The sequence below is a fragment of the Nyctereutes procyonoides genome, unplaced genomic scaffold (assembly GCF_905146905.1).
Source record: "Nyctereutes procyonoides isolate TBG_1078 unplaced genomic scaffold, NYPRO_anot_genome, whole genome shotgun sequence".
NCBI classification, from domain to species: Eukaryota; Metazoa; Chordata; class Mammalia; order Carnivora; family Canidae; genus Nyctereutes; species Nyctereutes procyonoides.
Genome location: NW_026575135.1, coordinates 22,153,119 through 22,166,702, shown reverse-complemented (window position 1 = coordinate 22,166,702; position 13,584 = coordinate 22,153,119). Strand labels below are relative to the sequence as shown.

At 52.1% G+C, this 13,584-nt stretch overlaps 1 protein-coding gene across 3 annotated transcripts in view; it reads right to left on the bottom strand.

The window, feature by feature from the left end:
- The window catches only part of TLN1 (talin 1), a 32,769-nt gene extending 19,344 nt beyond the window's left edge, over positions 1–13,425 (bottom strand). The window contains exons 1-17 of one of the 3 annotated variants that reach the window (XM_055301899.1): positions 13,296–13,425; positions 7,010–7,172; positions 6,677–6,774; positions 6,288–6,417; positions 6,029–6,181; positions 5,615–5,757; positions 5,381–5,508; positions 4,595–4,655; positions 3,852–3,956; positions 3,314–3,469; positions 2,085–2,186; positions 1,842–1,918; positions 1,414–1,594; positions 931–1,044; positions 698–806; positions 260–468; positions 9–107 (exon numbers count right to left, since the gene is read on the bottom strand). In XM_055301899.1, coding sequence (XP_055157874.1) covers positions 9–107; positions 260–468; positions 698–806; positions 931–1,044; positions 1,414–1,594; positions 1,842–1,918; positions 2,085–2,186; positions 3,314–3,469; positions 3,852–3,956; positions 4,595–4,655; positions 5,381–5,508; positions 5,615–5,757; positions 6,029–6,181; positions 6,288–6,417; positions 6,677–6,774; positions 7,010–7,139 — 1,995 coding nt within the window. In that variant the 5' untranslated portion in view covers positions 7,140–7,172; positions 13,296–13,425. Of the gene's footprint in view, positions 1–8; positions 108–259; positions 469–697; positions 807–930; positions 1,045–1,413; positions 1,595–1,841; positions 1,919–2,084; positions 2,187–3,313; positions 3,470–3,851; positions 3,957–4,594; positions 4,656–5,380; positions 5,509–5,614; positions 5,758–6,028; positions 6,182–6,287; positions 6,418–6,676; positions 6,775–7,009; positions 7,173–8,876; positions 10,096–13,295 lie in introns of those variants that run through there. The other 2 variants (XM_055301901.1, XM_055301900.1) reach the window with 2 other exon arrangements.
- Between the last annotated feature and the right edge of the window lie 159 nt (positions 13,426–13,584).

The window sequence follows — 13,584 nt, the reverse complement described above, 5'->3', positions numbered from 1 at the left end:
TCACTAACCTGGAAGTGGGGGTCAGTATCACTTTCCCCAATTTGCTGCAACAGCTCCCCACTGGCCTGGCCCACGTTCCCAGCTGCTTGCAGCAGGTTCTGACGGGGCTGTGGAGAGTGGACGCCAGTCAGAAGCTGCCTAATTCCTGCCCATATGCCCATGGGTCCTCCTGGTCCATAGGTCCCATACTTCCACCCTGTAGCCTGGCCTGCCCCCTTCTTTGGGCTCTCCTCCCTGGTGCCAGCCCGCGACCCCCGACCTCAGCGCTGGCTGGCTGGGCGCTGCGCAGCAGCTCTGACACCGCCCCGGCAAGGCCCTTGGCGGCCTGCAGCAGGGGCCGACCACTGCCCCCTTCGTCCTCCAGCAGGGCGGCCAGCAGCTTCACGCCTCGGGACATCTCCGTGAGGTTGGAGGAGATGGTAGTGACCGCACAGCCCACGGCTGTATAATCTGTCTCCGCAGGGTCTCCTGGGGGTAGAGGAGGAAGAGGAGCATGTGTCAGAGGTGGGCAGGCCAGCCGATGGGCAGGGAAGGCGCCCAGTCATAGGTGTTAGTCACATGCACATCCTGAGAGAGACGTATAGGCAGTCTCTTCTATGAGTCAAGGTGCAGTCCCACCCAGAGCCAGTCACACTTGTGCTTGCACGCGCTCCTCCTCCCCCGTCCCACCATACAGAGAACTTGGCATCTGGCTTACCCGCCGTCAGGTTCACCACAGAGGCAGTACCGGCTGTGATGGCATCTACCTGGGAGTGGATCTCATGCTTTGATTCATCCATCTTGTTCTTACGCCAGGCCTTAGAAGCCTGAGAGAGAGACAGACAGTGAGAGAGGGAGAGAGGCAAAGCTCAGGATCTGCTCTGGTTTGGTTAACTCCAATCCCTCCAGAGAGTCCCAGCACCGCTGGCCTCTCCTCCTTCCCATACTCACAGCATCCTGGCCCAGAGGGGGCAGAGTGTCAAAGTCATCCAGAGTGGCCTGGGCAGCCTGCACAGCCTGCATGCTGGAGTTAATGGTCCCAGTGAGTGCCTGCTGGGCTGACGTCTATATGACGAGGGGAGGAGAAACAGGGAGCGTTTAAAGGCAAGAGAAGGTACAGGAGAACTTTAGGCTGGAGATAGGAATACAAATAGGGACGTAAGGGGATCCCTGGGTGGCTCAGCAGTTTGGCGCCTGCCTTTGGCCCAGGGCGCGATCCTGGAGTCCCGGGATCGAATCCCGCATCGGGCTCCCGGCATGGAGCCTGCTTCTCCCTCTGCCTGTGTCTCTGCCTCTCTCTCTCTCTCTCTCTCTCTGTGTGTCTATCATAAATAAATAAATAAATCTTAAAAAAAAAATAGGGACGTAGGAAAAGACTGCCTAGCTCCTGGCTGGGTCCAGCTGGTACCATGGTGGCAGCGGATGCACTCTTACCAAAGGGGGCATGTGTCCTCGGTGCATCTGACCACTGGTAATCTGCTGCTGGGCTGGTGGCATGCTGCCCATCTGGAAATTCTCAGGACCGGAGGCTCCAGAGCGCATGATAGCAGGCAGGGCCACAGAGCCGTGCTCCACCTTCCCCACCCGGTTATACTGCTGCTGGAGGACTGTCGACCTAGAGAGGGGACATGCTGGGCAGCACTCAGGAGTCTGTGCTCTCACCCTCCTCCCACCCAGCTCTACCACCTTTGCAGGTCCTGTGGTCTAGGGGGTGCGTGAGGTGTCATGATATAGCCTGCAACTGGTTAAAGAACCATCCTAGGGATTCCCCCCACCCCTGCCCCCCACCCCGTCAGTAGTCACTAGAGTCTCCCTGCCTTCCCTGCCCCTGATAGATGGGATCAGCCCAGTTCCCTTCATACTTTTTGGGGGAAACTGAGTCCTCCAGCATAGTAGACTCCTCGTCTCCCTCCAGCCCAAAATGATCCTTGCTTTTTTTCTGTAGGAAGGGAAAAGGAACAACAATTAAAAAAGAGAAAGGGAGGGAAAAGGCAGCCTCATCTTCCCCTGGTCCGCCTTCTTCCAGAATCTGGGTCCCCCTCACTTTGAAAGGACTGGCTTGGGCAGAAGGTAAGGGAAGACTGAGCAGAAGGCTGGGGTGGCACCTTCTTAAGGATGATATCGATGTAGCCGGCGATGAGCTGTGCGATCTGCTCCCCTTCTGTCGTCTGTACTGAGTAGTAGCCATCTTGGTAGTCCCCGAAGTCCTAGGGTGACAAGGTGGGGGCTTGGTGAGACAGCCGGCATCTACCCAGGATAGAAGAGGGTGGAATGTGGGCAGCTCTGGGGAGGAATCCTGCCCTTCTTTGATTTCCGCTTTCTTTCTTTGCCTCCCTGGAGGGCAACAATTTATTTATGAGGAGCAGACTTTGTGCTACATAGTATCAAACACATGCCATCCAGAAAATCTCTTTTCTTTCGTCCTGATAATAAAGTTGGGAAGACACAAGTATTTATCATTGAATGACTTGTAACTGAGGGTTAGTCCTAGTACCTAGAATGGAAAAATAGCCTTTATTAAACTCTCATCCCTTCATGGGGGTACTTCATCAAGGTGGTATCAGTTAACCATCCAGCACACCAAAATATAAAGCCAGGGGGAAAACTACTACATAGCTGCTGCTGAGGATTATTTTTCTATCACCTTTTTTTTCTCTCTCAAGTTTCCTACAAGCCCAGTTCGCTGGTGATGGTTCTGTCCTGATGATTTTTTTTCCTAAAGATTTTATTTATTTACTCATGAGAGACAGAGAGAGGCAGAGACACAGGCAGAGGTAGAAGCAGGCTCTCTGTTGGGATCACGCCCTGATAGGAAGGCAGATGCTCAACCACTGAGCCACCCAGGTGTCCCTGTTCTGATGATTTTATTTATTTATTTTAAAAAAGAATTTATTTATTTATTCATGAGAGAGACAGAGGGAGAGGGAGAGAGAAAGAGAGGCAGAGACACAGGCAGAGGGAGAAGCAGGCTCCATACAGGGAGCCCAATGTGTGACTCGATCCCAGGTCTCCAGGATCAGGTCCTTGGCTGAAGGCGGCACTAAACCGCTGAGCCACCCAGGCTGCCCAGTCCTGATGATTTTAAAGACTGCTTCATTTATTTTTTATTTTTTTTAAGACTGCTTCATTTAAACATCACCTACTCGCCAGGAAAGCTTCTCCTCTACTCTGACCTCTGTGGTCTTGCAACTGTTGCAGAGTTCTCCTTTTTTCTGGAGTCACTCAATGATTATCCTGGGGCTCAGTACATTATCCTGAGAGATAGGAAAGACCTGTGCAGCTGCCCCTGGACTGGAAATTCCAAAGCCCTTTCCCCTGTGGCCCCCAGACTCACCAGGGTGAAGCTCTTGGGAGAGGCAGCCCAGCGTTTGATGTTGGTGAGGCTCCATTCCTGGATCACCTCTTTGGTCTTCTCGTCCACCCGCATCACACACTCCTTAGTGATGCCCAGAAGCCTAGGCACCAGCTTGTTCTTTCCTTTCATCTTTTCCTGTGAGGCAGAGGTTGTCTTTTCTTTGGTATGGTGGCCAGAGAGGTCAGACAAGGAGTGAATGAGCAGATCCTATCTAGACCACCAGGGGGTGCTAAGGAGTGTGGGAGAGCCAAACGGGGGGGGGGGGGGGGGGTGAGGTGGGGGTGGTGTCTGCAGGGAGCCACAAACTCCTCCAGGGAGAAGCAAGGGCACAGGGGCAGCAGCCAAGTGAGCAGTAGAGAGGGCTGACAACCCCACACGTTTCCACGAGGTCAGAGCAAGGTAGAGAATGGGACTCCTAGGGATGATGGAAAATGTGACCAAGGGCAGGGCCAGACTTTGAGGGGAAAGGGGAAGAATGGGAATAAGGTGGACAGAGTGAGAAGGGTCTGTCACCCACCTTCACCAGAAAGAAGGAGACACCATAGGTCTTGAGGGAACGGGCCAGCTTCACGTAGCGAACCTTGGCCTCGATCTCACTCATCTGCCCACAGTTCTTGTGTGCCTTAGAGTGGGAAATGGGGAAAAACGTTTAGCAAAACATGGGGGGACGGTGTCACAGACAAGTTGCGACGTTAACCACAATGGGAACGTACTGTGGGAGACACAGGAAAGGTTAGAGGGTGCAGGGTATGAGAAATGAGAGGGTGACAGGATGGGGGTGGACAGAGGATACACAGAAGCGACACTTCAAGGAATATAGTTAAACAACTTGCAGATGTTCTGGAGACACGAACAGATAAGTAGAAGGTCAAATAGAAGGCTTTTTGGGCTGAGTACTCAAGAAGTGGGGATAACACTTTACATTTGTACAAAGATATACTTTTCACAGTAACTTCAGGCATACTGTCTCATTTGATTCTCCTATCAATCCCACCCAGGGCAGGCACTGTCATCCCGAGTTAGAGGCAAAGAAAAGAAAACAAGAACATTGAATTGAATTCCACAGCAAATGCAGTAATGGAGCTGAAACGAAAAGCCCAGGTCTTCTGCTTTCTTGGCACAGGAGAGGTGGGAGAAGAGTTTGATGGGTGGAAGCGGGGTGGAAGGAGATAAGGAAGGGGGCAGGGGTCCACTCAGTCAGTAGGATTAAGTAGCAAAGCTCCCAAGGCATCCCAAACACTTTCCCCTACCCCCATTCACCTGGAAGATCTTACGCTCTCCCTTCTGCTTCACATACTCCTTGGGCAGGAAGTCCTTCAGGCTACACCAGAAAAGGGAGGGTCAGCATGGAGTGGACAGCATCAGGGATATGTAGGCCATGGACTGTGGGCCTGGGGGCATGAGGAAATGTCTAGGACAGTGTTATCTTTGGGGAGAAGGAAGGCTTGAGGGAACAGAGTCTGGATTATCCGTGAAATCGAGACGATCTAGCATTAGTTCTTGAGTGCAGCCTGTGTCTCTCCCTACAGGGGAAGGGACTGAGGGAACCTGAGTTGCAGGCTGTCCCTGAGGAAGAGGGTCTAGAGCACTACCACAGGAAACCAGGAGAAGGAGCTCAGTAGGAGGATGACCATGCACATAGAAAGCTAAGCAAGCCACGCTGAACTCTACACAATCTGAGGAGTATCAGTGGATGAGACTTGTGAAGCTTTGTAAGTCTGTGTTCCCTGGGAGGAGAAATGTACTGTTTTCCTGTGGCTACTGCAGTGAAATTCTTCAGAGAAGCTCAAAAAATTTCCATGCTTGCTTGAGAGGTACAGGGTAGAGGCAGAGATTCTGGACTACATTCATACTCCACATGGGACCAGTGAGGAGATATATAGCTGACGGCAGCAAAAACGGTACCCATGTGGGTCAAACCCTGAGTGCATCGGAAGAGGAAACAGAGAGAGAAGGCCTGGTGGGGGTGGGGGTGGGCAGGACTGTTGAAGTTGCAATGGCAGTAAGTCCTGGGCCCTAACAGGGTGTGGGATGGGGATCACTCACTCGAGGAAGCCAGCCTTGTGCTTCTGCTCATTGTGGGGCCCAAACTGGATCTGGCATTGGAAGCCAGCAAACTCACAGGCCTTGTCGAAGGAGACAGGGTGGGAGCCATTGAGGATGTCATCTCGTGCCTGGAGGACACATGGCAGCAAGTGTTGTGTGTGACTGTGGGATGCCGCTCGCAGTGCCTCTGCCCCCCTCCCTACCTCCCTTAGCCCAGGCAAATCCTCTCCACACCTGCACATAAAGGAGGTTCAGCTGTACTGGGTCCCGGGAGTCCACATTCTGGTCTGAGTAGAAGAACTTCCTCCGCAGCAGAAGTGTCTCATGCTCCTCCACCCCCTGTTCCCTCAGCGTGCGGCCATGGTCCAGCCAGTTCACTGGGACACACAGAGTCCCCTCAGTGCCAAGCCCTAGGGTGCCTGTGGTGTCTGGTCTCTGGCTTTTTGTTTGTTTGTTCTTTATCTCCTACCTTCTCTTACCGGTAAGTTCTGTGAGTGTAGGACTTTATTTTATTACTGATGCATCCTGCGTCTAAAACAGTGTCTTGCAAAAGCAGGTATTCAATAACTAACCAATCAACAGTTGCCCCCACCCCCACCCCTTTCCCCCAACCATTTCCAGGGCCCTCTTTTTTCTCTTTCTGCTTACACTCATCATCTGTGTGCAACTTCTGCTTTAGTTTCTCCATCTTCTTTTCATCTCGCAGCAGTGTCTTATCTTTTCGTAAGGTTCCTGTTACCTCCTCCTTTTTCTCTTCCATCAGCTCTCGAACCAGGGAATATTCATCATGGTTGGTGATGCCTGGGGGAGGGCGAGGGGTTGGTAGCATCCTGGGCATGGCATCCTTGTTTTTTGGTAGAGCTGAAGCCTCCATTCCTGAGCCCTCTGCCCCACCGAGACCCCTTACCAATGCGGGCACAGATGGTCATGAGCATGTCGGTGACAGTCTTAGAGTCATCCACCATGATAGTCTTCACAGTTCCATCGAGCATACGGATTTTCAGGGGCCTCTGTTTCTTCCTGTACTCCATGGTGTCCTGTTGGGGCAGGAATAGGAGGAGGGGCCCACTTGAAGCTGGAGGTACTACTTCCTTTTTCCACAGCCAGACGGGGAGGAAGGTAGGTGACTAAAAGCAAGACTGTGGTGGCTCACTCAAAAGCAGGGTAATTTGATTGCCTGTGATAATAAGCCTGGAGAGGGTCAGAGACAACAGGTATAGGTACTGAAAACAGGAGGTGAAGTCAGGGATGCTGATGGAAGAGAATGTTGGCGGCCCTTGCTGAAGTGATACTCACCCCATTGCGGAGCATGTAGTAATCCAAAGCTTTCCCGGCCTCCAGCCATATACCTTTTTTGGGGTCATCATCTGACAGGAATAGCCCAAAGTCGCTGGCTGAAAGAGAGGTTGGATTCCCTTAGACTCACGAGGACCCCAGTGTGGCTGAACAGCTGCACTGTTGCCCCTTACTATTTCCCCAGGGCCTGAGGGCCTAAAGGGGAGAGAGGGAACCATTGAGCACAGGCCTGAGGGATGTGTAGCCTTGAGGGACAACGGGGTCATCCCTTAAAGCCAAGAGCCTGAGAATAAGGGACTTTCCCCCACCTGCCACCGGGGTACTCAGACTTACGAGGGCCAGCCAGGGCCTCTGGGATGCGCTCACGAATGATGCGACAGGCATCATACACCATGGTGGATGGCTCAAACTGCATCGTCTTCACCACATTCCCAATGCTGATCTTCAGCGAAAGTGCAACCATGGTGGCAGCTTCTCTTCTCCAGCCTGGCTATACCTGGCCCGTGGGGTCAGGGCATTAAAACATATCCTCAGTAGAGGGGAGGAGGTCCCCAAGATGGAGCCCCAGGGAGAGGTGTTTTTGAGAGGGACTTACCAGAGCAAATAGTAACGTAGTTGTTTTATTTCAGAATTTTAAAGAGTGAAAGATTATGTACACCTAAAGAACCAATCCTAACCACCTAAGATATGTGAAGGAGTCTGGTCTGCAATGCAGTGTTCCCTGAGGACACCATTCTGTCCCTACTACTAGAATGTGTGCCTCCCTTCTTTCTGCCAAGTGTCTCTCTCTCTCTCTCGCCCCTTACCCTGCTCCTTTTCTTTTTTCTTTTTTTTTTTTTTTTATGATAGTCACAGAGAGAGAGAGAGAGAGAGGCAGAGACACAGGCAGAGGGAGAAGCAGGCTCCATGCACCGGGAGCCCGATATGGGATTCGATCCCGGGTCTCCAGGATCGCGCCCTGGGCCAAAGGCAGGCGCCAAACCGCTGCGCCACCCAGGGATCCCCCCTGCTCCTTTTCTAGCCCTGTCTCAGCCTTGTTTTCATTTTTTCTTGGTTCAGTCTTTTTCTCTTTTTGTCTCTTACTAGGTCTTGCTTTTTCCTGTCTGGGATTTTCAGAGCTCTGCCCTGACTCATCATGTGACCTTCCCTCTGACAGCTTTAGCCTCCTTCTCTGCAAAATGAAGACGTTATGTTAGGTAATTCCCAAGAGATCCTGAAGCCTGCAAATGAAGCCTGCAAACACCGACTCTAGCTAGCCTAGCAGGGAGACCAAACAGCCTACTCTCGCCCCCTGCTTTCCTCTAGAGAGGGAGGGGCCTTCCCAAGGAGCCTGGCCCCATATTTGGCTTCCCTGGCAGTCAAGCTAGAATGATGATTCTCTAATCCAGAGGGATCTCAGCTCTTCAGTTTTGCAGAATGGATATCAGAGACCATGGTGGGGTGGGTGGGGGAGTTTCAAGGCAGGTCAGATGAAGAGCCCAGTCCCTCTAACTTGGTCCTTGCTCCAAGTCACCAAGCGAATACCCAGCCTGCCCTCACGACAACTCCTCGCAAGTTCTCCCATCTTCAGTAAGTCCTTCTCAAGTCCGTCCCGCTGTCTCACTTGCTGGTGTTTTCAGTGCAGCTCAAGATATCCACCATGCCCTGACCTCCCTGTCCCTCCTTGGCACCACATCTCAGTAGGCTGGAGGCACCCTTCCTGGCAGGTGGCAGACGGCACCCAGGGCATGAGAGGACAAGTCTGCCTGGCAGCTGATGATGTGACCCAGTTTGGTACAGAGATTGGTTCCTTTCAACTAAGAGAATGAACAAACCTGGGCCACCCACCCCCTCCCGGTAGGCTGCCAGCCCAAGGGGGGAACGCAGGACAAGGGGTAGGCTGGAACAGGTGGGGGTGCTGGGGTACAGGGGCTGGCTGAGAGCCAGGGAAGTTGGGAAGGGATAGGTTTTTGGAGGGTGAAGAGGTTAGGAAGGGTGAGGTGGAGGAAACTGAAAAACCAGAGACAGGAGGCGGGCCTGTGTGGGAGAGGTATGGGTCAGGGATGCACTAGACCGCTTCTGACCTTAGAAACAGTCCAGAGTCTCCCAAGAAACCATGGCTCGCTCTCTTATTTCCAAACAAATGAGGACTCTTCCAGTCTCCCCAGCTCTCTGCCCACCTCCCCATTTCTCGGTCACCTCTCCCAGTAGCTTGACAGACCTGGCTGTGAGGCTGCTGGAGGGCTGGAAGGTCAGCGAAGTGGAGGAGTCAGAGATGTTGAGGGCAGCACTGAAAGGATCCTCCACTCTAAGCTGAAAGCCTCCCCCATTTCCTCCGGACATATGGACACCCCCTTCTTCAAGCACGGAAACCTCTGGTGAGACCCCGATAAGAGAGATGAGTCATGCCTACCCTCCCAGGCTGGTTCTGAGTGGATACCCACAGAGTGACAAGATGGTGAGGGAGGAAAGGGAATGGAGAAGTTAACTGAGGGTGATGAGGGCAAAGAACGAGGCCCTTGGAAGTATGGGGAGAAGCTATCCAGTTCCTGCTCTGGCCTGAAAACTTTGCTCCCTTTTCTATCACGTTTTATGAAACAGCAACAATGCCCCCCCACACACACCATATCCCCCTCCCAGGGAACTCCTCCTCCCTCAAGACATTCCTGAGATGCATTCCAGAGGAGTTGGGCAATTGGGGGTGGGGTGGGGGTGGAGGACAAGAGGTCAAATCCCAGCAAGGAATGGAATGTAAGTATACTGGGAGTAAAGAATTTGGGGTACATGGAGAATAGAGTCAGAGTAGAGCCCCACAAAGGGAGCTGCAGAAAGACAGGGAGCTATGGAAAGGGACAAGGGAGAGAGAAAGCTGAAGACTAAGTCAGAATGTATGAGGGTTGGGGGAGTAACACTCAGTCTGTTACCAAATTTGGCCTCTGAGTCGGCAACCACGGGGAGGAGGGGTGGGGGTGGGGTTGTGGGTGAGAATGACATATCCGGCCTTGGGCTGCTGGAGGCTCATTTAAGGCTGGACTGGGCAGCTGAAGGGCTGGACTTGATCTCTCTCAACACAGCCCCTCACCACCTACACCGATCTAGGCATATTCATTTTCCCCATCTGCACCCTGGTTTATGCACAGAGCTCTTTCCCACAAAGCTACTTAAACTGTCTCCATATATACATTATCTCAAACATGCAGTCCCTACACAGACCCCATCACAACCACATTATCTTCCTGTAAAGACCCCATCCCACGCACACAGCTTCCCCACAAACACACACACCTCTATTGGTAAGAGAGCAACTTGCCCCAACATCTCTCCTCCCTTTACATAGACATTCTCCCTCCATTTACCCAACACGCATTTCTGAGGGTCTGTTGTGAAAAAAGCCCTCAGCCAAACTCCCAGTGACTGGGAAGCAAGAAGAGCAAGCCCTAGCCTTCGCTTTCGTTGAGGGTGGGGGGGGTGGGGGGGGTGTTTCCCAGTTAGTTGAGTGGATAAGCTAAATACAGAATTTTAACATAGGGCAGGATGTGGTAAGAGTCAAGAGGCGCGTGTTCAGGGGAGAGATCCCTTTAGGTTAGGGAAGAGGTACCAAAAAAATGTCTGTGAAAAGTGTCATTTGAAGTTAGGGCTTAAAATAAAGATAATAAAAAAAAATCATAAGGAACTACCTTTAACTGATGATTATGTCAATTTCTTTGTATACGTAATTTCATTTAACCTTTACAACCACCCGGCAAGATAGGTATGATTATTTCCATTTTTACAGATTAAGAAACTGAGGTGCAAAGATGTTAAATACTCATTCAAGGATCTTCTCCAAAGTCATACAGCTAATAAGTTGTGAAACCAGGATTGGAACCCATGTCTCTCTGATTCCAAAGCCCAAGTTGTCTCCACTATCCCAGTAGGAGGTGAGTCAGGGGTAGCATTCCAGGCAGAGAGAAGAGCATAAGCAAAGGTGGAGGAGCAGGAAATCACGGAGGAGCACTGGGGGAAGTGAGCAGGCAGGCTGGTTGAAGCGCATGGTACCTGCAAGGGAGCAGTGATGGGGAAGTCAGGGTTAGGGTGGAAAGACAGCGGAGGAGTAGAGAGGAAGGAGTATTTTACCTACTGGAGGGCAACAGCAGGCCAACGGAGGCTTTAAGCAGAAAAGGGACATGACCAGAACTGGATTTTGGAAAATCATGCTGGCAGTTACCTTGGAGGTTGGTCAGAAAGACACTGCATTAGCCCAAGTGAGAAGTGATGACACAGAGGAGAATGTCACTTATTTGTAGTTTCAAGAGGTCAAACTCTCAGGACCTGATGACTGTCCTGTCAACCTTCAGGGACCAGCGCCAAAGTCAAAGTGGAGTCCCACAGCCTGTCATCAGTAGCCACTTGGTGGCCAGGGTGGCTTGAGTTTAGATAAGGAATTGGGAAGGGGGTAAGGAAAGGATTGGGTTGAGCTAGGTATATGAAGATGAGGCTCCGGGGCACAGAAGATGGGGATGTGATTGGTTAACACCAGGTAGGGGCAAAAGTGATGAGGTTAGTGACTGTATCTAGTCTGCCAAGGTGTAGAGAAAGGCTGGAGAAAATGGTGGTAGGAAAAATACATATATGATAAGCCACTGGATCAGGATAGGGAAATAATTATGTCAGAATGACAGAGTGAGGTCAGAGGTTAGATTAGGTTTCAGGAGGCTGAGATGAGATGGGGCAGTGGTCAGTGACTAAATAAGGCTGGGATGGGGTAGTAGGGAGAGTGAAGGGACACTGGCAGTGTATAAGCAAAGCCGGAGTTGGTGGGGGTGGCTGGGTCTTACTGGGGAGGGGATAGTGCTGTGGTCAGCGGCAGGGTCAGGCTGGGAGTGAAATGGGAGGTGTGGTCAGTGGCCTGGCTGGGCGTGGGATCAGCAAGACCCAGTTTCCTCTTTGGGTCTCATTTCCTCTTTTCTGTTTGGGGGGTGGGGGAAGGGGATCTACAACTGGACCAAGAAATTAAGGAGGCTTAGAGACAGGGGCTGGCATATAGCAGGGCCTGGGGGTACTTGACCGTTATGTTGGGCTGGCATGGGGTATTCAGCAGATGACCGGGAGGTATGCAGGTGGGTGAGTGGGGGAAAATGTGGGAAAGTGCTTTAAGATGATGGGAAAGCTCAGATTTGGGAGAGGGCAAACTATGGTAGGGTGTGCAGATTCAGGGGTAGGAAGGGAGGGAGAACTGTAGCTGGGAACTGGTGGTAAGATAACAGTATGGGAGAGTTAGAGGTAAGGGGAGAATTCTGTATGCAGGACCTTGCTTGCAGGAAGGGGATGTGTGGGGAGGGCATGAACTGCAGGGCCAGGGAGGAGAGCTGGAAAGAGGACTTAATAACTAGAGAAGGAAGGGACTGGGAGGTATGGGGCTGAATCTTCAGAGGATTCAGTCATTTCTTTCTCCCATGGCAACAGCATATCTGTGGTCAGCCTCCCCTTAATCACAGTCCCCTCTAAGTAGTCCCCCCACTTATGACTAGGCCTTATACACCTCTCTTGTAAACAACATAGTCCATAAACCTATGCCCCTCAACCATGGTGACCACAGCAAGAACACTGGATTTAGAGAACAGAAATAAAGAAGCTAGAATCCCAGATACCTGCAATTCTAGTTGAAGCCCAGATCCCTAACCTGAAATGAGTTGATCCTATCTCTGGGCTAGAGAACCCCTGAAACTACGTAGGAATGAGACCTCCCTGCAAAATGAGAGCACTTACCTACTGCCAATCTCTTAAATTAAATCTATCCAAGGTCAGCTACCCTAATCTCAGCCATAACCCCCATAAAAGTAACCCTAATCCCTAATATTAACCCTGACCCTAATTTGGTTCCTGTTTCCCAACACTGGCTTTGACATTCATCCCTTTCCTGGCAGACACCCGTCCCCAATCCTTGACCCCTAATATTGATCTACTTTTTACCTCTAGGAACGAATTTCCTGACCTTAACTCTAAATGTTGATCTCTAAGCCTAAAACTGTTGTCTCACTTGACTTCTGATCCATTCCTTCGCGATTTATCCCTAGTTCCATGCTAATGTTCTCTAATCCCTAAAAAACTGGACTTCTAATTTAAATCCTGTGTTGACCCTTAACCCGGCCCTGAACCCTAACTTTGACTTACGTTGGCCAGAAACAGAATAATGACTTAATCCAAACTCTACCTACATAAAACGGACCCGACTCACACTGGTAACTCTAATGTCAACTCCGGTTTTTAACTCCATAAGCTAACCTTAATTCCTGAACCCAACTCTACCTAATTCCCAAACTCACCCCCAGCTTTCCTACCCACATACTATCAGCTAACCTCAAAGCCGATCCCCGCCCTGCGCCTCACTGTCACCCAACTCCTCACCCTCCCCAAAACTTATTCCAGACAGAGAGGACTTGATCCCAGGAAAGGCTTGGCTCCCTTAAAACGACCTACTTAACTTCCGATCCCAAGCCGAGATACACTGGACGCTGACCTCTCCAACAGGACCCGAAACAGCGGACGCAAGGGCCCCGCCCGCCCTGCCACCCGCGCTGCCACCCGCCCTCGCGCTCGCTTCCCGGTCCTGGCCGTGCGGCCCCACCCTGAGGCTCCGGCTCGGCCCGGTCCGGCCTACCTGCGCTGCCCGGCTCGTGCCCCGCCCGCCGGCCCGATAACCCGCTCGCTCTCCCGGTGGTAATCGGGCTTCGGCCTCGCCCTCCCTTCGACACTCTCTCGGCCACTTCCGTCCCCGGAACGTCCCCCACCCGCGGGCGGCGCCCTGGGCCCGCGCTCTATGGTTGTGGGGGCAGCAGGAAGCTGCTCTGGCCCCAGCTCTCGATGCTCGGGAGCCGGCCTTAAACAGGCGCCCCCCCCTCCCCCGCCGGCTCCCCCGGCAGGAAACAAGGGTGCGGCGCGATCCGGGA